The 23,227-nt window shown below is 50.1% G+C and overlaps 1 protein-coding gene and 1 long non-coding RNA gene across 2 annotated transcripts; both read left to right on the forward strand.

The window, feature by feature from the left end:
• Positions 1-4,183: 4,183 nt before the first annotated feature.
• On the forward strand, positions 4,184-9,210 carry LOC136397545 (uncharacterized). The gene is made up of 3 exons (XR_010749879.1): positions 4,184-4,269; positions 5,321-5,467; positions 8,739-9,210. It is a non-coding gene; the product is annotated as an uncharacterized lncRNA (long non-coding RNA).
• A 2,624-nt stretch (positions 9,211-11,834) lies between these two features.
• PLA2G2F (phospholipase A2 group IIF) lies at positions 11,835-21,296 on the forward strand. The gene is made up of 5 exons (XM_066372046.1): positions 11,835-12,033; positions 12,729-12,778; positions 16,664-16,808; positions 17,752-17,861; positions 19,909-21,296. Exons 1-5 carry the CDS (start codon positions 11,918-11,920, stop codon positions 20,115-20,117), a joined length of 630 nt encoding a protein of 209 aa, XP_066228143.1. The 5' UTR covers positions 11,835-11,917; the 3' UTR covers positions 20,118-21,296.
• The last annotated feature ends 1,931 nt before the right edge of the window (positions 21,297-23,227 follow it).

Below are 23,227 nucleotides of genomic sequence, written 5' to 3' on the forward strand. Positions count from 1 at the left end.
AAGAAGATTTGGACAACAGAAACAATAAAAAGAAACTTAACATCACCTGTGAATCCATTAGCCACCATTACTGGTTCCACGTCTGTCCTGGTTTCACTGATCTCTCTGTATATATATATATCTCTCTCCACATGTTTCCCTGACCAAATTAGGAAAATGTTACAGGTGGCGCTTTGTAGTACTTTGTAGCCTTTCCTTTCACTTACAGGTATAACTTGAACACATTTCTCTGTCGTTAAATATTCTTCTTTAGTAACCTTTTGAAAGGCAGCTTTGTATTCCATTATACGGCTATGCCGTTCATTTAAGGAATCCCCTATTGATGGATGTATGGGATAGTTTTTTACTTCTCTAGACCGTATAGTGAAAGAAACTCCTGAGGCTAGACCTCAGTTCATGTCCAGGACTGCTGCTGTAAGGTCTATTCCTAAAGTGAACCTGCTAAGTCAAAGCACACACACTTTGAAGGCAGTTGAATCGTGTTGACAGCTTGCGGAAGGTCTGTCCCAGTTCACATACGAGAATCCTAAGGGACACGTGGTGTGACTCCAGCCTAACTAGGGTGGGGGGTGATGTTGGTGGCAGGACACACAGGGGCCTCACGAAGAGGTGGTCAGCCACGAAGTCTCCACTGAACCCCTTTCAAGGTTTAATGGAGAGTCCATTGGAAGCAAAAATTAGTTTTCTTCTATGCCCATTAGATGGGACATAGAGCCCAAGCTGACCTTTTTGCTGCCAGCTAATCCGCTCACGGAAAAAGTATAGCAGCAAGAGTCACGGCTGGGAGCTGTTCTTTTCCTCTCTCTTCCTTCTCTCTTCTAACCCTAATCTTCCCTTTGTTCTTTCTCTCTCCTAACACTAATTTCCCCTTTGTTCCTTGACGTCTCATATGAGAGTGGATAATCTGCACACAAATAATTAAACAGCAGGCAGAGCAAGTGGCTCTGGCATATTCTTAGACATGCCTCCCGCATGTGTGCTTAATAGTTATTCCCTTATACGGGGGTCCTCAGGTTAGGACAGTCTCTACATACGATGTTTCAAGTGTACGACACTCACTCCCATAAAAACTTTAAAAAGTTGAGACGTGGGTGTTTCAGCGTACACCGTTAGCGCTACGTGGACAAACTAGTTTGGTTGCGCGCAGCGGAAGAATACCCAGTAGCGCGGCTGTGAGTGAGGCAGTCGACCTTCCCAGTGCGCTCACCGACGCTATTTTGGACTGTTAAAAGCACAAGTGTTCCATTTGTGTTTTTTTGTTTGGTGACATTTTGGCCCTTATCGTGGCTCCTAAAGGAAAGTCAGAGTCTTCAGCTCCGAAGAAGAGGAAAGCCATCACGATGGATGTCACAGAGCTACTGGCGTCACACAGAGAGGAGCTGTCTGCTGAGGGCCTTATTCAGCTGGAGAAGCAGCTGATTGAAGAAGAAGAAATAGAAACCCAGAACCCAAGAAATTTCCTACTAGGGTTTGGCAGAAGGTTCTTCTATGGTAGAGGACGGGTTGGCAAAATTTCAGGCCGAGGACCCCAGCGATGACAGATTAAGTAAGGACTACAGAGCTGTTACGGATGCCTGGAAATGCTGTAGGCAGATTTTGGAAGAGAAGTCATTAACCTTCCAGACTAGCCTGGAACAATTCTTTAAGAAGGTAGAGAGGCCTGCCACAGACCCTGTGCCCTCTACATCAGCTGCTTCCCGAATGAAACACCTGGAGTACAGGTGGAATCATCCCCAGCGTCTCCTGCCTGTTCCTTAGACAATCCTGACTCACCTGACCCAGTGTCTCCAGCACCTTCTGCAGGTTCTCCTGCCTCTCCAGCTCCTCCTCCCAATAGGTCACTCTCTCCCACCCTGCAATGCCCCTTCCAGTGTGCAAGCCAACCACAGGAATAAAGGTAAGGAAATTTTTTTACACTCATTTTTAAACCTTATTTTCCTGCTAGTACAGTACAGTGTAGCAGGGGCCTCAAACTCGCGGCCTGCGGGCCGCATGCCGCCCGCCCACCAATTTTGTGGGGCCCGCAGACTGGCCCGCAGATTAATCCACGAAGTTTGATTAGTCTGCGGGCCACACAAAATTGGTGGGCGGGCCGCACGGCCGCGAGTTTGAGACCCCTGGTACAGTGTAGTATATTTATGTCCTTTTCCTTTTTCTGTGGCTTAGTTGTGTTTTTGTGTTCTAGATTATGATTTTAGAACTGTGTTAGGGTAGGTAAGTGACTTAGGCTAAGGTGTGTTTTGACTTACACCAAAATTCAGGTTACATCACTGTTGTAGGAAGAGAACTGTGTCATAACCTGAGGACCCCCTGTACTCTTTTTTTTTTTTTTTTTTTTTGAGAGAGAGAGAGGCAGGGAGACTGAGACAGGAACATCGAGCTGCTTCTGTACGTGTCCTGACCAGAAAATTGAACTAGCAACCTCTGTGCTCCACGATGATGCCTACCGACTGAGCTACCCAGCCAGGGCTTAATTTCTTTTGACTTATTGTTTCAGAGAGACGGAGAAAAGGAGACAGAGGAAGGTGGAAAGGGAACATTCATTTGTTGTTCCATTTAGTCGTGCACTGACTGGCTGCTTCCTGTGTGTGTCCTGACCAGGGATGGAACCTTCAACCTTGTTGTTTTGGGACAACGCTCTTAAGTGACTGAGCTAACCAGCCAGGGCCCCCTTATCCTCAAATCAATGTAGGACCTTACCCTATAGGCAGTCTTCTGGGTCTGGGCCCTCAGTGGGGCATGCAGCTCCCTCCCAGAGCCCCAGCTTCCCCTGATCTGGTATCATTTGGGCAGGAGCAAAGGTAGCCAAGACTAGAAGGCATTGTTGATTCCAGAAAGCTTTTCTTTTGTGGGAGAGAAGCCATGATACTGATGCTGTAAAGGAACCTCAAAAACAGTTGTCCCGATGCCTCCAGAGCCCCTAATGCGCATCTGGAAGGCTGGGTTTGGGATTCAAACTCTGGCTCCTTCTCTTACCATCTGTGGGACCCTGGGTGAATCATCTCACCTCATGAGCCTTAGTTTCCACATTTGCAGGATGGGGGACAACAATCCCTCCTTCCTCTGATTGCTGTGGGGTTTGAGATCGCATGCACACGGTACATCACACCAAGCCTCACCCATGGAGAGAATGCCATTACAGCGACCACAGCATGGGTGACACAGCGTTATGTGGGGGTGAAGAGGATGGGGAGGTGGGAGTCAAAACCAGACAACCTGGATTCCGGCTGCTTCACCTGGAGCCAGGTGCTAAGCAACGTGTCCTCTGTTTCCTCATTTGTATAATAGGGGTGATGATAGTGCCTACTTCACAGCCTTCTGGTGAGAATTAAACAAGATGATATACGAACAGGGCTTGGTCCATAGCTAGGGATTAATAAATGTTAGTTATGGTTACTCCCATCGTCATCATCTTTTCCATTGTCTGCACCATCACTGTTTATAATAGGACAATCTTTTCTTCTGCCTTGTGTAATCTGCTGTTAGTCTCATCTATTGTAATATCTTTCATCTCAACAATGTAATGTTCTCTCTCTAGAAATTTCACCTGGGTCCTTTCTATATCTTTCACATCCCTATTTAACATGCACACGCTTTCCTCTATCTTCTTACACATAGAGAAGATAGTTATAATAACCGTTTTAATGTCTGTGTCTACTAATTCTATAAATTGGGTTGTTTCTGGGTCTGTTTCTATTGATTGATTTTTTTTTTCTCATGATGACTTTTCAGGTCAGCACTGTTCATTGCTATTGACAATATTATGATGATACAGTTTTTTTTTTCTATTTTTAAAGGGTAAATGCTTTTGAGTGAATTTCCAGAAGTGAAATTGCTGGGTGAAACGGTAGAAATGTTTCGGAGCCTCTTTCTTTCTCTGAAGTCTGTCGAAATGTAGAAAGCCCCATGCAGCTGCCTCCATTAGCAGTCAGCAAGTGTTTATTGGGGTTGGTGGTTTCCGGAGACTTGTCAGCATGTCTGTGGCTTTCGCTTCCCTGGGAATGGTAGGAAAAACACTTGATGATAGTGTTAGGCTACAAGTCATCAAGAGATCCAGGTCGGGGTGGAAAGGAGCAGGAGGGGCTTAGATGTCGGAGCACATGTTGGGGGAGGGATCTGCCACCGGCTGAGCCTCTACTGTGAGTTAGGTACAGGGGTGTTATTCAATTTCCACATCCACACCAGAAGGGAGAGACTGCTGTATCCATTTTACAGCTGAGGAAACTGCAGTTCAGAGAGATCAGAAAGTTACCCAGGGTCACACAGCAGGTACGTGGCAGAGCTTGGGTTAGAACTCAAGTTTGCCCAGAGTGGCCCTTCCCAGGCACTGTTCTAAGTGGTCCCACATAGTAAATGTAAGTGGTTACTGGCCTAATCCCCATTTTACGGACAAGTCATTGTACCCAAGGGTTCTGCTGTCACTTTCTTGCCCTCCCGATGTAGATAGAGGTGGGCATGAGAAGAGCTGGTGGAGCCTGAAAGTCTGCTGCCCCAGACCTCACTGCTGAGGGAAAGAGGACCCCCATCTCCTAAGAAATACCCCATGGGTGAGAGCATGGTCACACAGGCAGGGTCCATCCCTCCCTGGACCCATCCCTCCCTGCAGAGCCCCATTTACCAGGATGGTCCCCCTGCCCGGACTCTATCCATGATGGCACTGCCAGAGAGTGTTAGAGACGGAGCTCAGAAGGACGGCAGGTTTGCAGGGGAAGAGGAAAGGGAAAGCAGCCAGGCTTCCCGGGGGGGGGGGGGACAGGACGGGGGACTTCCAGTTTCATCGCAGACAGGCCCCAGCGGGGGGAAGAGAAGGAAGGGAGAGACCTGAGAGTCTTTGTGGGAGAATGACCCCTTTTCTGCATGCTGCACCAAGGCAGAACCAGAGCTAGTGGATTAAACAACTGGAGACTCCCAAGTGTCTGTCTCCTGCAGAATGGACACGGGGCAGAGCCACTCCAGGATAACAGGTCAATGAGCCGCCACTACACACAGCGACATGGAAAAAAATCTCACAAACTTTATGAACCCAAAATGCCAATACCTACACATATCTACGACACAATACAGACTGTGTGAGAGAGACTCAGTTTATATGACCTTGCAACACAGTCAAACTGATTTGTGCTTCTACAAGGACAGCAGTTACGCCTGAGGGGAGGATGGGGACTGGACAGGGGTTACTAAGAGGATTTTGGGGTTCTACTGCTGGTCCCTTTCTTTTACTGGGCATTGGTTACCATGGTGTATTTGTGCTGTGAAAATTTATCCAGTTATTTCATATTGGAACATCTTTAAAATAATATTTTTTTTATTGATTTTAGAGAGAGAGAGAAAGGGGAATGAGGAGCAGAGAGCATCAAGCCATAGTATGATATTTGCTTCTCATATGTGCCTTGACTGGACAAGCCTGGGGTTTCAAACTGGCAACCTCGGCGTTCCAGGTCGACACTTTATCCACTGCGCACCACAGGTCAGGTTCATTCAGCTATTTCAACTTATGCATTTTCCTAGGTATATTATACTTCTACGAATTTGAGTGATGATGATGAAAGTGAATGGGCAGTAAAAATCACTTAGATAACCTTCAAGATTATGAACTGACGTTGTGTGGTAGAAAGAAAACCTAGGTTTGCTTTCCGACAGATCTGGGTTCGAATTCCAGCTTAATAATGGCATCTCCTTGATGACATTACATTGTCTCCCTGAGCCTCACTTTTCCCATCCAAACTGTGGGGCCAGTGAGGCATCCATCCCCTGAAGCTCTGTTGTCATGATTATGGGCAGGATGATTGGTATACCATAGGCGGTCTGTGAATGCATGGCACCTGGTGAACCCTCCTTCCAGGAGGAAAGAGTGCAAAGTTCTGACCAAAGTAAGGGGCTGGGCAAACAGACCTCTCCCCCACCTCAGGCCCAGACACTTTTGTTTCTAATTGATACAGAGCTGGTCACCCACAGCAGGGAGATTTCCACTTTGACCTTTCAGTTTACTCAGAGTAACCCAAGTGCATGCTAGTGGCCACAGAATGTTCTTTCAAAGCGGTTCAACAATTCCCACGCCCAGCAGCTTTGACATGGTCATGGCTTGAAGGTTCTTGTTTTGTCTTCAGACCTGGAACAGGCCCCTGCTGCCTTCCTCATGGCTACATCCCGCTGGGAGGCAGCAGCGCCCCCGAGCGGTCAGAGGGAGGCTTGGGGATCAGACAGACCTGACCTGCATCCTGATTCCCCATCTGTTTCCTCATCTGTTAAATGGGCTGGAGAAAAATGAGAAGGGCCAGCTCACTGGCTCTCTTGCTCTTTCTCCTCTTTCTTTCTCCCTTTCTTTCCATATCGATAGCCAATTGTTCTAGTGCCATTGTTAAAAAACTATTCTTCCTCCCCGAAACTGCCTTTGCTTCTTTGTCAAAAGAAAAATTTCCATATATGTAGCTCCAATTCGGGGTCATGCATTCTGTTCCATTGATCTATGTGTCCATCCTTATACAAATCCACACTGCCCTGATCACAGTAACTTTATAAGTCTTAAAATCGGATAGTGTAAAATCATTGTTCTCCTTTTCAAAATTGATTTGATATTCTAGGTCCTTTTCATTTCCATATGAGTTTTCAGATCAATTTGTGAACTTCCACAAGAAAAGTAGACTAATGGTTGAGAGTACATTGACTCTATCGAGCAAATGGGGAGAACTGCTATTTTAATATTTAGTCTTCTGATTCATGAACATGGTGGTACATCCCTGCATTTAGTTTTTGGTCTTTTTTGATTTCTCTAAGCATTGTTTTATCATTTTCACTGTACAGGTCTTTCATATATTTGATCAGATTTAGCTCTAAATGTTTCATATTTTTGATATCATTGTAAATATATTTTTTTCAATTTTAATTTTCAGTCATTTATTGCTAGTAAGTAGAAGTATAATTAATTTTCTTGTATTTTTATATCCTGCAACCTTGCTATACTCAGTTATTAATTCTAGTAGCTTTTCTGTATGTTCTACAAAGTTTTTTTGTTTGTTTTCTAACCTGGATTATTGTGTTTATGTCAACAGAAACAATCTAACTTTTTCCTTTATAATCTGAATGCCTTTTATTTCTTTTCTTGCCTTATTGTACCAGCTAAAATGTTAAAATGGGGATGGTAAGAATAGATACACTTCTCTTATTCCTAATCTGAAGGGGAGAAGTAATTACCCTTTCATGATTAAGTATGAAGTTAGCTGCAGGTTTTATATAAATACCCTTTTCCAAACTGAGGATGTTTCCTTCTACCTCAGTTTGCTGACATTTTGTTTGTTTGTTTTATTTTTTAATCAGAAACAAATGTCAGGTTCTGTCCAATGGGTTTTTTTGTTTGTTTGTTTGTTTTTGCATTTATTAAAATGATTGATTTTTTTAATGTAAAATCAATCTTCTACTCCTGGGACAAACCAGACCTGGTCCTGGTATATTTTCCTTTTCATATATATATATAGGGGTGGGCAGAAGTAGGTTAATAATAACAAATGAGCCCGGCCGGTTGGCTCAGTGGTAGAGCGTCAGCCTGGCGTCCAGAAGTCCCGGGTTCGATTCCCGGCCAGGGCACACAGGAGAAGCGCCCATCTGCTTCTCCACCCCTCCCCCTCTCCTTCCTCTCTGTCTCTCTCTTCCCCTCCTGCAGCCGATGCTCCATTGGAGCAAAGATGGCCCGGGCGCTGGGGATGGCTCCTTGGCCTCTGCCCCAGGCGCTAGAGTGGCTCTGGTTGCAACAGAGCCACCCCCTGGTGGGCAGAGCGTTGCCCCCTGGTGGGCATGCTGGGTGGATCCCGGTCGGGCGCATGCGGGAGTCTGTCTGACTGTCTCTCCCCGTTTCCAGCTTCAGAAAAATACAAATAATAATAATAATAGTAATAACAACAAATGATACAATAATTAATAAGCAAATACTAATACAGGAATAAACTCTATTTCACATATTCACAACTACACAGCTACCTTTGCCTGCCCTGCATTGTGAGATTCTTTTTCTTTAACATTTTGTTAAGAATTTTTGCACATATATTCATGAGGGATATTTCTCTGCAGTGTTCTTTTCTCATAATGTCTCTACCTGGTTGGAGAATCAGAATAACGATGGCCTGACAGAATGAGTTTGGAAGCATTTCCTCTACTTAAATTTTCTAGAAGAAGTGGGTGTTATAAGCTAAACTGTATCCTCCAAAAATTCATATGTTAATGGCCCACCCTCTAGAGTCTCAGAATGTATATTTGGAGATAGGGCTTTACAGAGGTAATTAAGCCTGATCAGATGGTGGCGGAGCAGATAGAGCGTCAACCTGGGATGGTGACAACTCAGGTTTGAAACCCTGAGGTTGCTGGCTTGAGTGTAGGATCATAGACATGACCCCATAACAGCTGGCTTGAGCCCAACGGTCATTGACTTGAAGCCCAAGGTTGCTGGCTTGAACCTTATTAGGTCACTGGTTTGTCAAGGAGTCATTGACTCGACTTGAGGCCTCTAGTCAAGGCACATATGAGAAGCAATCAATGAACAACTAAAGTGCTGCAACTCTCATCTCTCTCCCTTCCTGTCTGTCTCTCCTCCTCCTCCTCCTCCTCCTCCTGCTTCTTCTTCTTCTTCTTCTTCTTCTCTCTCTCTCTCTCTCTCTCTCTCGCATACATGTGCAAAAAGAAAAGGCGATTAAGTTAAAATGAAGCTGTTACTGTGAGCCCTAATCTCATCTGACTGTTGTCCTTATAAGGAAAGGAAATTTGGACTTACAAAGAGAGAGGAAGAATGTGTGTGCACAGAGGGAAGACCCTGTGAAGACACAGGGAGGAGCAGCCATCATCTGCAAGCCAAGGAGAGAGGCCTCAAAATGAAACCAAACCTGCCAACACTGTGATCTTGGACTTCCAGCCTCCAGAACTGAGAAAATAAATGCCTATTGTTTAAGCGGCCCCAGTCTGTGGTATTGTGTTATGACAGCGCTAGCAGTTTAATACAGTTGGTATTAGTTCTTCCTTGGATATTGGGTTGAACTCAGCAGTGAAGTCTTCTGGACCTGGAGTTTATTTATGAAAAGGTTTTAAACTACTTATTCAGTTTCTTTAATAGGTAGAAGGGCTATTTCCAGTTGAGTGAGTTTGTGTCTTAAGGAAACTGACCATTCCATCTTAGCTGTTGGCATTGTCTTACATTCATTTTAATACAGAAAATTACAAGCAATAAAACAAAACCATCAGTTATCCTACTGCCTAAACGTAACCATTATGAATGTTTTGCTATATATCCTTCCAGATAATTTTTATACATGTGTACATCAACCCCTTCATCCTCCACCCCCGCCTTTTCTTGTTTTTACAAAATTGCTATTACCCTTTATATCCAGAGTTTTGTGGGGGTTTTTTTGTTTGTTTGTTTTTTGTATCATCAAATATTTTAAAACATGGTAGGAACGGATGGTTAATAAGTTGCTTAAGTGACCCCCTAAACTGAAGTTGCTCCTGATTGGGGGTACATCGTGTGAGACAGCACAGGAAGCATCTTTTCCATCTGCCCCTGGGCACAACTCAGGTTGGCATCTTAGTTTATAGTCCCAGAAGTGGAAATACTGGGTTGACCAGTTTATTATTGACTTCTGGTACTTGGTTGAGGGAGGATGGAAAAGGGAAGAGCGTGGGGGGGGCTCCTCCCCCACCTCAGGGGCTTGCCCTCTGCAGACCAGCCCGACCAGCACAGCCAGTGGGCATGCTAGAATATGGCGACAGAGCAGCAGGGATCCCCCACCCCAGCCGTGGCCTCCTCGGCATAGAGCCAAGTGGCTCTAGGTTACCTGTAGGTTGGAGGCTATATCTTTGGTGTGTGGCCTGTATGGGCCTTCTTTCTTAGTTCTTCCTCCTTTTTGGTGCTGTGATAGATGTCATTACAAGGCATAAGCAAAGTAAAGCAAAAGCCGAAGCAAGCCTTGTACAGACAAGTGAGGGCAGAGAGCCCAGCCGCGTCCTCCCTCCACCCTCAGCCCTCCTGGAGCCCCCAGTCGGACGAGGCAGGTCCTGTGCCCTGTTCCCCAGGATGCCTAGTCTGACTGAAGTGTTAAGATCCACACACCAAAACATACCCAGGGACCTACAAAGGACGAGCAAGTGCAAATTAACACCTTCCCATGGAGCGATGGGTGATTGCATGCAGTGGGGTTTTTCTAGAACTTCTGAGAAGGACTAAAGCCTGGGTCCATGGAGAAGAAGCCTGGCAGAGGAAGGATGGGGGCAGTGACACGTGGGGTCGGCTGGCCAGTTGGTGTGGTACAGCCCCAAGGAGAAAGAGAAAGAGCTGGGGGGGCTCTTCAGCAACTTTGGGGACATTGGGAGAGAAGGGCCAATCTGAAGGTTGGGGATTATGTGGAGTTTTTATTTCCAAGAGTGCTCTTCCCCCCCTCCTGCATTGTTCCCCTTCCCAGCATCCCAGTTCACCTCGAGACTGGAGAAGGAGCCTGGGCTGGCGACAGGCAGAGCCTGCACTGCGCACCTCCCCTGTGCCCACATGGCGTGACACCGGCTCTCAGTCTGCACCATCCTCTCTTGGTGGGGTCTGGTTATGGCCAGTCTGCAGCTGATGACACAGAGGCCCAGGAAGGGAATTGTCCCGCCAGGTCTCAGAACCGAGCTCTGGGGGTGCTGGTGTCAGAGCCACATCAGTGGGACTGATCCCGCCGGGGCTCCAGGCCCCTCTGCTTCGCTCCCATCCCTCTTTCTCATGCACATGTCACCCTCTAACTAGAGGTACATGGCACCGACTCCCAGGCCACTAGACTCTCAACCAGGGCAACTGATGCAGCTTATCTGTGATGTCTCGAGACGTTTTTGGTTGTCGGACTTTGTGGAGAGGGGGCTCCTGTTGGAGCTAGTGTGGAGGCCAGGGGTCAGCAGGAGGGGTGTGAGGCCGCAAGCCAGTGGTGCAGGGTGGGGAAGCCCTGCTCCGAGGCAGGCAAGCTCAGCCTTCCACATGTGAATGGGAGGCTTCCTGCCAGACGCGTGTGCCTGTGCTCCTCCCGTCTCAGCCAGATGTGCGCACCCACACGCTTGCAGAGTTGGAGGGAAGCCTCACAGACTCGCACCCGGCCACGTGGAGACCCTGACAAAGATTCTCTTCCCCCAGCAAATTTCACTTGGGTTCCCTTGAACTCTCTCTCAAGTAAGCCCCAACTTTTGGGCTTCCGTGTTCGTCTCTGTATTGTGCAATTTTAGGAAGAATCCTGCTAAGTCAGTTCAGCCAGAATCCCCGTCCTCGATATCTGGTCACCCCCAATATCTGACGGGGTTCCTCAGCCTCCCCTCACCCGTGGTGTCTGATCACCCCGGCCTGCTTTCAGCAGCACCCCTCCAACACCTGACGCTTCTTAGTACCGTCCATCTTTTGACTCCCACCCTCCTCCTTGGCTATAAATTCCCACTTCTCCCTTTTGTAGTTGGAGTTGAGTTCGATCTCTCTTCCCCAAGGTGAAGCCCCGTTCCAATGGTCCCTACACCTCTTGCAATGGCCCCTCTTTGGTCAAGTCTTCCCCATTGTCCTTTAGCAGTAATTTTTAACATACTGTTCAGATGAGATTCGAGAGGACTTTAGACTAATTTCCTTTCTGATGCATGCAGAGGGGCCAAATCCTGGTCAGGTGCATAAACTGCCACCTCCTGCAGGTCAGAGCACCCCCGGGTGGGGACGTTACCAGGCAGCTGTGGGCAGGGCGGTGGCAGTGGTGGTGGGAGGGAGGGGGCGGGGCCTCCTTTTTCTAGGGCATGTGTCACCTCCTGCCCAGGGGCTCTGCCCCGGCACTACCTTGCCAGTGTAGGTGGCAGTGAGGAGCTGGGGCCTACTCCCCAGAGCCTTTGCAGCAGATTGTGTACCTCTGGAGCCCTATGTCGCTGGCCCCCCACAACCCAGAACATGGCAGATGGGGCGCAGGCCAACCCCAAAGGGTTCAAGAAGAAGGCGCTGGTTAGACACCCCTCTGGATGGAAGAGCCTTTATCTCAGGGCTTCGTCGTCTTCGAGGACCTCCAGGTAATGTGCCTGCTGCCCTGGAACGGAACCCTCCACAGGGAGGAGCCGGGGTGTAGGTGGGGGACTGGCTCCTTGAATCCATTTCTCCAGGAAGGAGGGTTCTGAGTCTCCTGGTGGTGGCTGAGAAATGTCACCGCGGTTTCAGCACTAGACAGGTCTTATGGGTCATCTAGTCAATCTTCACGAGGCAATCAAGGCCCAGAGAGGCTAAGAGGTCTATCCAAGGTCACACAGCATTTTAGAAGCAGAGCTGGGTCTAGAAATCAGGAACCCAGGTCTCTTGGCTCTGAATTCAAGACCCAGCCATCAGGTTGAGTCACGTGACTTTTTGGTGTGAACATGGAAGGGAGTTGGTTCCGATCATTGACAGTGATCTGACCCCATGAGGCAGTGAGCTTCCTGTCTTGGAAGCTGATTTCCTGCTCAGGGTGGAGGGAAGAAGGCTCCTGGTGCCTCCTGGCTCCGCTATTCTGGGGCTGTGCTTTCAGGGGGTGCAGAGCAGGCAGGAGGTGCTCGAATCGTCCTGGACATGCTAATCACAGGGATGGGGCAACAGGAACCAGAGCATCACTGTCATCAGGATCATCGAGGGACAACACCGAGGGCACCTGCAATGATAATGAGGCCCAGGAGGGAGCAGTGGGCCTGGGATTGCGGGAAGGTGGACTCAGGACCTGGGTTTCTTCCCCTCCCAGATCGAGCCTGCCTATGAAGCTCTTCGCCATCACCGTCCTGGCCGGCAGCAGTGAGTAAAGGCTCAGGGCGGTGCCTCCCTCTCCTCCACCCCAGGCTTTCTCCCTTGACCTTGGGCATCCTGGCTCTCCATCTGCTGACCAGCAGCCAGACCTTGGGCCTGTCCTTCGTCTCTCTTGGCCTCTGGTTCCCCACCGAGCCTCTGTCAGGCTTCCTCCTCTCTCTGGGGCTGTTTTTTCCTCCACCACCTGTAAACAGGTCATGAGCAGTTGACATTTACAAGCCTCAACAGGCAGGGCCCAGAGCTGAGCAAGCATCGTAAAGTGGTGATGTTTGCTGGGTGTCTGGGCACCCCGGCAGACCTGGGCAATTGTGTTCATAGGAGTGTCTATTTGTATATGTGTGCACATGTAGACAGAAGCTAATAGTTCGTGTGTGGATATACACATATCGATGTGTGTGTGTGGTGTGTCAGCATACAGTGATGCCCCTGTGTATAACACCATTCAATACAATGTGTGAGTGTATATTAATTGAGTGAAGTGTGTCTAGAGAGTATATATGAACATAGGGGTGCATGTATGTTTATGTGGTGTCTGCAGAGCAGCATTGTCTATATAAGTGTATAAAAGGTCTGAGGACTTCTTTTTTTTTTTTTAACAGAGACAGAGAGAGAGTCAGAGAGGGGATAGATAGGGACAGACAGACAGGAACGGAGAGAGATGAGAATCATCAATCATCAGTTTTTCTTTGCGACACCTTAATTGTTCATTGATTGCTTTCTCATATGTGCCTTGACCGTGGGCCTTCAGCAGATGGAGTAACCCCTTGCTCGAGCCAGCGAGCTTGGGTCCAAGCTGGTGAGCCTTGCTCAAACCAGATGAGCCCGTGCTCAAGCTGGTGACCTTGGGGTCTCAAACCTGGGTCCTCTGCATCCCAGTCCGATGCTCTATCCACTGCGCCACCGCCTGGTCAGGAGGTCTGGGGACTTCTTACCCAAGGTGGTAACCCCGGGTGTATGGATCAGGGACAGCTGAGGCCCCTGACACCAACTGACCACCCCCCACATATTCAGGTGTTCTGAAAGCAGGCGCTTCTGGTCAGTGGAAGATGGACTGAACCTCTCACTGGCTTTCCATCAGCCTGTTACCCCTCCCCCGGACGCAGCCAGCATTGAGGAAAAGAAATGCCAGAAACAAAATAAGACTAAAGGTGGCCGGGCATGAGAAACTGGTGGTGGAAAGCGGGCAAAGCGACCTGTTATTTAGAAAACAACCACTTCAGTTCAGCCCAAACTGCTGGCCCGGGACAGAGCCTTCAGCCAGACGGGACACACGCTTTGTGTCTTCCACTCGGAGTGCGACTGTGGACGTGGCCTCGCTTTGGGCCACTGATTCCACTCTGGGTGCTGCCTGTGGGTGAGTGTGTTTGTGGTGGGCGAGTATGTGTGTGAGCGTGAGATGTGTAAGTTATGCCTGAGTGTGTGAGGAATGTGTGGGTGAGAGTGTGTATGAGTGTGTGACACTGGCCGCTATGTGAATGCACTTCTGTGTGTGAGGGGTGAGTGTATGAAGTAGGCGTGGTTGTGTTTCTGCATGTGAGAGTGTGTACAAGTGTGCGGTGTGTGGAGGAGAGGATAAGGTGGGTGCGTCTATGTCTGTGTGTGTGCCCATTCTCTTTCATGTGGCGGGCCCTGGGGATGAAAGCGCCCCCCCCCCGGGGGGGAGTACCTGTACAACTAGAGGGTAGGTGGGGGCAGGAGGCGGGGCCTTTCAGACTAGGGGAGTGGGGGGGGGGCAGGACCTCACACAGGACCTCAAGGGGCTCTGCACAGGGCGCCCTATAAGGGAATGTCATTACTGGCTGTCGTCATTTAGGAATCGAGGTCAGAGAGGTTATGCAACCTGCTCACGGTCTTACAGGTTAATGGAGAAACCTGTTTGCAGGCCCAGTCCTTCTGACTCCAAAGCTGCTCCGCACAGGCATTTTCCTCCAACACCAAGAAGCCAGGAGAGAGGAGGTGGGGCAGTGGGGGATGCGGAGAGCTAACGTTCTCAGGGACAACCCCAGCCTTTCAACAGCCATCGCCTCCACTTTTCTGTGCAGCTCAGGAGAGAGGCTCAGGCCCACAGGACGCATCGTCCTCTCTGTCGCGGTCCTGGGCCCCAGTGTAGACATTGATATGGCTCTACGCATCCTCTTTAAGTCATCTGTCATTTCTCTCTACTCCTTCCTCTCTTATTTGCTCCTTATTCTCTGTAGTGACAAAAGTCACAGAGCCAATAGCGTGGGAGACTCAGGTGGAGCAGGGTTCTCAACATCAGCTGAGGGGGAAGGCAGATGGGCCCAGGGTCCGAACAAGCCCCAGGCATTGGCAGGCGCCATGGAGGGGGAGAGCGTCTGGTGTGTGCTGGCCCCGAACGGAGTCCTGGCCTCGGGGGATCCCAAGAGGTTGGTACTGTTGTCCGCACTGTACCAATAGGAAAATGGAGCCCCAGGGAGCTGTAGTTATGGGCCTGGGTCTGTCTGACTCCCAACTCTGTGCTCATCTCGCTAAGGCATGTTGAGGTGGTGAGTTCCTTGTCACTAGCGATGTGGAACAACCACGGCTCAAGAGGGAGATATTCTGCTCACAAAAATTAGGGGATATCTTATTGCTTCACATTCATTTTGAAATATCCCCTAATTTTTGTGAGCAGTATAATTGCAGCCTTTGGGATTCCATCCAGCCTCCAGTTTCTGAATTCTTGGCTCCTCCTTCTCGTTTTACATTTCCTGTTTCAGGCCGTGGAGCAGGGTGGGGCATGTGGAGAGAGCAGGGCAGGAACTGGGCACCTAACCGTGGCCCCTGCTGGAGGAGCCCAGGGTGGGGAGGCAGGTAGGTGCTGTCCTGCGTGGTGGTGGCATCGCAGCTCAGGGGCATCCAAACCTGGGGTCGTGTCTGAGCTCTGCCCCTTCCGAGCTGTATGACCTTTGCCGTTCTGAGCCTCAGTTTGCTCATCCATAAAATGGGGATAGAGCAGCTCTCCTGCCTGTGTTGGGAAGCTGGGTGGCCTCACCCAGGTGAGGACCGAAGCGCCACTTGCTGTTGACTCAGTGGTGAGCCAGGCAGAGACGCGGAAGCGGCCCCGGCCAGGGGCCCGGCAGGCAGGGAAGCTGGGGAGGGGAGACTGTGTCACTGGGGTGGGCTGGCTGCCAGGTGTCAGGAAGCTGATTTTGCTGGTACAGGACGAGTCACTGCATTATTGCTTCCTGTGAGACACTGACAGAGGGGAAGGAGTGTGTGTGTGTGTGTGTGTGTGTGTGTGTGTGTGTGTGTGTCTTCACTGAATGACCAGGGCACCCAACTGTCTCTGGATTTAACCTGAGATGCACCAGCCCCAGGACAGTGGCTGTGACGCTGAGTCCCTGCTGGGGGCAGAGGAACCAGGCCAAGCCAGGAGGGCCTGGAATCACACCCTGGTGTTCAGAAGAACACAACCATGTGGGAAACCCCTTACAGTTTCTTGGGCAATTGAGCCTTGAATGTTCACTGCCTGGGTCCAAATTCTGTCTCCACCGCTTTTCAATGTGTTCGTGGGCGAGTTACTAACTTCTCCAGGACTCAGTGCCCTTATCTGTAAGATGGGACAGCAACACCACAATAATAGCACACCGTAGGGCTGCAGTGAGCACTCGATGAGTTAATGCCTGGAAGGGCCTAGGACAGTGCCTAGTGCAGAGAAGTCCTGGCATAATAGTAATTATCACTATTCTCTCAGGGCCATAGGCTTCACGTAAGAATGTGAGCAAAGCCCCCTACCCCGTGCTTGGTACATGGCTTCCCTCCTCCTGCTGCGCCCGCCTGCCCGCCCGCCCCCGGTCCCCAAGCCTGGGCTGTGGGAGGACACCGTCAGACGGGCAGGTTGCTCACAGCATCCCCTTGGTTCCCTTGCAGTCCTGCCTGCAGTGCACAGCAGCTTGTTCAACCTCAAGTCCATGGTGGAAGCCATCACGGGGAAAAACGCCATCCTGTCCTTCGTGGGCTATGGCTGCTACTGCGGGCTGGGGGGGCGCGGCCGGCCCATGGATGAAGTGGACTGGTAGGTTCCAGGGTGCCAAGGCTGCTGTCAGAACAGGGAGGGGGCAGAGGAGCCAGACTGACCTCTATCTTCCAGAGGTGGGGGCAGGCCCTTTCCCCAAAAGGATGAGGTTTGTTGGATGAGTTAGTGATGGTGAACCTGACCTTTGACCCGTGTCCTCTCCAACCATCTTGAACACTGTCTATTGTCCATCTCCAAGGTCTTGGGCTTGGAGGCATTTGAACTCCACTCTTGCCTGGAAGGAGCCTTTGCCTGGCCCCAAACACATGGGAGCAGCAGTCACACAGCTTATGCTTGACTAAGGCAAGGGCTGCGACCCCTGCCCCCACCCGATTGGAGGCGCTGGAGGACAGGGCTGTGCAGGCATCCTCCATCAGACGGGGAGTTCCCAGAAGCCATGGCTTACCTTCTGCTCCTACCTCCCCAAAAGCGGCCAGCACCAAGTCTGGGCTCACCGGGAACTCAATAAATGCACGTTGACTAATTGTTTTCCCTCCACCTAAGGGCACAGGAACAATCACACCACATTTGCTTCCTGTCCCCCAGGCCCCAACCCCCACTCAACCCTTCAGATCTCTGTCCTTCCTGGCCATCATGCACAGCCAGGTATGGCCTCTGCATATAGTCTGTCTCTAACCCTAGCCCTGCCTCCCACCCTGACCACATTGCTGGGCCCCCTGACCCTTCCCACAGCAGCAGCCAGGGTTCCAAGGGGGAGGAAGCTGGAGCCCTGGGCACAGGACAAAGGCAGAATTGTGGGCAGAACCTGGGGTGCTCGCCGGCTCTGCCTGGCTGTGTGACCCCAGGCAAGTAACCGCCCCTCTCAGGGCCTCAGTCTGAAGGTCTGACCAGTGAGGAAATGAGACAGATGATCAGGGTCTCTGCTGGTGGGAGACGGGCCACGCCTGGCTCTGAGGGCCCGCTCTCCTCTCCCCGCCCCCAGGTGCTGCCATGCCCATGACTGCTGCTACCAGAAGCTCTTTGACCAGGGCTGCCACACCTACGTGGACCACTATGAGTACACCATCGAGAACAATACTACGATCGTCTGCAGTGAGTCGCTCCCCCAACCTCTGCCCCCAGCCTGTGTGGGAGTCGTGAACAGGGTTGCCAGATGACATACAGGGTGCCCAGTTAAATTCGAATTTCAGATCAACAACAAAAAAATGTTTACACACAACTATATCCTGAATATTACAGGGGATATATTGATACTTATACTAAACACAAAATGTTAGTGTAAAATCAATTAGTGTTGGTATAGAGTTAGGAATTAGTATAAGTATATTCCATGCGATATTTGGCACATACTTATGCTAAAAATATTTGTTTGTCTGGAATTCAAATTAACCAGGCCTCTTGTTTTTGTTCGCTTGTTCAACCTAACAACCCCCTCTGTGGCTCTGGCACGTCTCCCTGGAATGTGATCCCCAAGTCTGAGTTGCCCCTGTGTCTCTAGTCCTGGAGATCCATAAACTCTGGAGAGCTGAGGGAGTGACTCTGATCCAGTGGGTCTGGGGTGGGGGCGGAATCTCTGCTTTTAACCAGATGCTCAGGTGACTGAGAGACTTGGTGACACACAGGCCTGCGAATCAGGGGACATGGGTTTAAACTCGGTTCTACCAGCGTCTCTGTGCTATGTAGCCCCCCTGGGCAGGGTCCTTCCCTACCTGGCTTCAGTCTCCTCATGGGGACATGGAGGAGTTTGGATCAGAGCACACTGGTCCCTTCCAGGTCTGTTTCTGGGACCCCATAAGAAGATGGCCCCCATCCCAGAACCCAGAGTTCTTCCAGAATTCAAGCTATTGGGGCCAGGCCTGGTGGTGTTTCCTCCTTTACTGTGGACTCTCCACGATCTTTCTCCAACGAAGGGGCAAGGTGTCCAAGCAGTGTCCCCACCCTGCCTCCCCTTCGTGCCCCTCCCTGGCAGCCAGTGTCCTCTGATCCAGTGCTGTGGGCTGCCCGGGCCCCTTCTCTTCTCTCTTACCGGGCTCTGCGCCTTGTCCCTCACTAACAGCCCACCAGCAAACTTCCCTCACTAACAGCCCACCAGCAAGCCCAGCTTTGCAAAGAAACTCAAGTCTCCTGTTCTCTGGAAAAGAGTCTGATGGGGGAGTGGGCACCTCTGGGGCCCCTGGCAGCTCAGGGCTCTGTGGTCCTCATATTCTGCTGTTCAAATGTGAGCTGGTTTGAGGGAAGGCATGTCCCTCCATTAAAACCCCAAGCAATGGTTTTCACAACAGTGTCTGGGGATTCCTGGGGGCCCGGGGTTGGCAGCTATGAGAGGTGATGGTGGGGGCGTCCCTGAGTGGTCCATCTATTCTTTAAGGGATATTATAGCTTAATAGGTCTCCCTCTCACCTGGTTTATGGAAGAGCTTTATTTAAGAGAAAGGATTCTGCTGATGGAAAGGTTAAAATATTTGCAAACCATTGGCTCTTGGGTGGTTCTCAGAGGGTGTTCCTTCACCTGCGGCAGCAGCAACACCTGGCACTTGTTAGAAATGCAGCTTACCAGGGCCCACCCTGAGCTCCTGAATCGGAGGAAGCCGTAGGGGTGGGGTTGGGCAATCTGTTTTAACAAGCCTGCCGGCTGATTCTAATAGAACACACCTAAGGCTGGGAACTCAGGGTAAAGGACCTCTGGAGGCTGATAGTAATAACAAGCAGCAATGACAGCAAGTTACCATGACTGAAGCATTTCTCCGTGGGAGGCACTGAGCTAAGCTTCCACAAGTGTTTTCCTCACCGCATCCTCACCCGAACTCCCTCCAAGGTGCTGTCCTGCAATTCTGTGATTGAGGAGAGGAGGCCTGGGATGGTAGAGAGTAACTAACTGGCCTGGAGGTAGGGAGTTCCCGACAGCTGGGTTTCCTGTCCCAGCTTTCTGGGTGAGTCTTAGGTTCACCCATCCCCTGTCTGGGCCTCAGTTTCCCAACAACGCAATGATATGCTGAACTCGAGTGGTTCTCTGAGTTTAGCATGCACCAGAGCCGCCTGCAGGGCTGTTAACACAGGCTGCCAGGCCCGGCCCAGAGCTTCGGAGCCGCAGGCCCTGGGACCCCAGGGCCCTCAGAGTCCACGCACTCCCCTCCCCACAGGAGATCTCAACCAGACGGACTGCGACCGGCAGACCTGTGAGTGCGACAAGAGCGTGGCTCTGTGCTTCCAGAAGCATTCGTACGAGGAGAAGCATCGCAACTACCTCAATATCTACTGCCAGGGTGCCACTCCCAACTGCAGCATATACGAGCGGCCCCGGGAGGAGGCCTGCCGACCCCCCGCCCCGGCACCCACCGCCCTGCCCTAGCACCCTCAGGGCTCTGACAGAGAAGAGGCATGGCGGTTCCTGCTCTGGGGACCAGGTGCACGGAGCCAGTGGAGGTGGGTGCCACCCGGCCCACCTCGTCCCTGGAGCCCTCCAGCAAGGCTGGTCCCCAGAGGACTCAGGAAGGCCCGGGCCCTGACTGTGGCCACCTGACTCCTCCAGCCCAGCCCTGAGCATGGCTGTGTCCTGCTGTTGGTCCTGGACTTGGCAGGGGACGTGTGGCTTGTTGGGGGTCACTCCTGAGTGTGGAAGACAAGGCCTGAGAGAGAGGCCCCAGGTCCCTGACAAGCACAGAAGGAGCAGGGCCCAGCCCTCAGCCTCAGCCGGTGTCTCCCCTTGTGAGGCAGCCAGGTCCGTGGGCGGTGAGTCCTTAGACCTTCGGGAATAAGGCTCAGGGCTGGACCCACCTGGGTAGAAAGGGAAACAAAGGCCCAGGCAGGAAGCTGTGCAGAAGGTTCAAGAAGGCAGAAGGGAAGGAGCAACCTGAGGAGAGGGAAGGGCGGGGAGAAGGTGGGAGAGAGGTCAGGCAGGTGAGAGTCGGATGTCTAGACCAGAGGTGTGGAGCCGGATAGTGTATTTGAAGTCTCTAAAGGTGGACAGGAGGACTGAGGGCCACATTTTTTTTGAGGAAAGAGCTCCTGGCTTCTGTATTCTGGAGGTTCTCTCCTTCCTTAGGACCCCTTCCACATCATTGGGATTTCTTTTATGCTAAGACTTGGGGAAGAGGCTACACTTGCTTTATTTACACTGGTCTGGGGGCTGCCTTTGACAAACACACTCTCTTTGACCAAACTTTAGTCAGGCTCCTCTGAGACCTTTTTTTTTTTTTTTTTTTTTAAATCAATGTGTGGGTTTCCATAGCCATCTGGCATCACTTGGTCTTAGCAAGAATCCTGCCATGCCATTTTAGCAAGAATCCCCACCCACCATCCGTATCTGACCAGATTCCATACCCTCCACTGTCCCCAGGGGAGGTCTGATCACCCTGGCCTGCCTTCAGCAAGAATCCTATTAGGTCAGTTTAGCAAGACTTATCTCATCCTCTTATCAATCTTCTGTTCAACCTACCTCTCCATCCTTGACTGTAAATCCTCACTTAAGAAAAACATGGCTCTGTAATTATATTAAGAATTGAGCCCCTGTTGCAATAGTCGAATAAAAATCTGTTTCTACTACTTAAACTACTGTCCAACACCTGGTTTTCTAACGGTTGCGGTGCTGTGACTCGGATGATATCTGATTCATTGTTGGACCCCAAGTGTACACCTTAGAAGCCTTGGTCTGATGGACTGGGGCCAACTGGTGAGTCTGATTCCCGAGCCAGTCTGTGGACTCGTGTCGACTCAGGTTCTGAGTATACTCTCCGAAGCTGGATCAGAGTGTCGGGCTGCTCTGTCGGAGAAGTGGCCTGCTGGGCTGCAAGTCGTTCTTTCTGGCTCTTTCTTTTGAGTAGCAAGCAATTCACCCCCTAACTTCTTAGCCTAGAAAATGTGTCCTGGCTCTTTGGGAAGCTTCTCTACTCTCCCTGTTTGATCCTGTTCTTCCCAAAGGAACTTCTCAGTCAACTGAAACCCAACTTCTCAGACCCCTGCTGAATTTGGAATGTCACTGGCTTTTTGTTCGTTTTTAGAAACTTGAGATCTCCACGAACTACCTCCTCTAAGACTTCTCCTTTCCCATCTCCTCCTCTTCCCACCTTGGATCCTCCCTTCGGTTCCTGTGATGTGTGGTTGGGACCCCCTTCCAACCCTACCTCCTCATCCCTCTGTCCACCCCGCCAGCCCCCTGCCCTGCCCACTCAGCCCCAGCTCCCTGCAGACACTTGAATCACCTCTGCACACTCCTTACCCTATTGAGGGTCCCCTGAAAGCAACGACCTGAAGCTAAAAAGGAAAAAGGCTCACTGGAAACAGACTGGATGTTTTGTCTACTTGGAGGAGCTTTGGGGACATCCAGATGGTTGCTCGATGTCCCCTCAGTCTCTTGTCTAAAATGTAGTCCACAGCCTTCATGAGATTACATATTGGGACACGTGGAAATTTTAGAAGTCCTTTCTACAAATATTGGTACAAAGTATTAGCCCTCATGTTGAATAAGTAACCTTGATTTGTTTCATCTGCCCCAAACATAACTTGGATAAAAAATACAAAACGGAGTATAGATGAGAGCTAACTATATATTTTATATAAGCCAGTGACTTTGTAGTACTATGTTTTACTTATTTGTGGCTCAAATTTTAGAATGAAACCTATTCATCTCTCTATTTGCCTCCGTTAGTATGTGTATGTGTATGTGTATGTGTATGTGTATGTGTATGTGTATGTGTATGTGTGATATTCTTCTACTCAAGAAGGTAAAACCGCCTGACCAGGTGGTGGCGCGGTGGATAGAGCGTCAGACTGGGATGCGGAAGGACCCAGGTTCGAGACCCCGAGGTCGCCAGCTTGAGCGTGTGCTCATCTGGCTTGGGCAAAAGGCTCACCAGCTTGGACCCAGGGTCGCTGGCTCGAGCGAGGGGTTACTCGGTCTGCTGAAGGCCCGCCCGCGGTCATGGCACATATGAGAAAGGAATTGATGAACAACTAAGGTGTCTCCATGAAAAACTGATAATTGATGCTTCTCATCTCTCTCCGTTTCTGTCTGTCCCTAGCTATCCCTTTCTCTGACTCTCTCTCTCTGTCCCTGTAAAAAAAAAAAAAAAAGGTAAAACCAAATTTATTTATGTTTAAAGATTTTAGTTATTCATTTTAGAGAGGAGAGAGAGAGAGAGAAAGAGAGAGAGAGAGAGAGAGAGAGAGAGAGAGAGAAGGGGGAAGAGCAGGAAGCATCAACTCCCATATGTGCCTTGACCAGGCAAGCCCAAGGTTTTGAACCAGCAACCTCAGTGTTCCAGGTTGATGCTTTATCCACTGCGCCACCACAGGTCAGGCCAAAATTCATTTATAAAGCCCTTTTACAGATTTCCTTTCAAAATGGCTTAGAGGTAAATAAGCACTTATGTAAATTAAGTATTACTAAAATACCCAGAAGTGTAGAAACTAACCCAAACAATTTTTAGCCCATGTTCAAAGATTTGAGCAAATCTTTCATAA

The sequence above is a fragment of the Saccopteryx leptura genome, chromosome 3, assembly GCF_036850995.1.
Source record: "Saccopteryx leptura isolate mSacLep1 chromosome 3, mSacLep1_pri_phased_curated, whole genome shotgun sequence".
Lineage (NCBI taxonomy): Eukaryota > Metazoa > Chordata > Mammalia > Chiroptera > Emballonuridae > Saccopteryx > Saccopteryx leptura.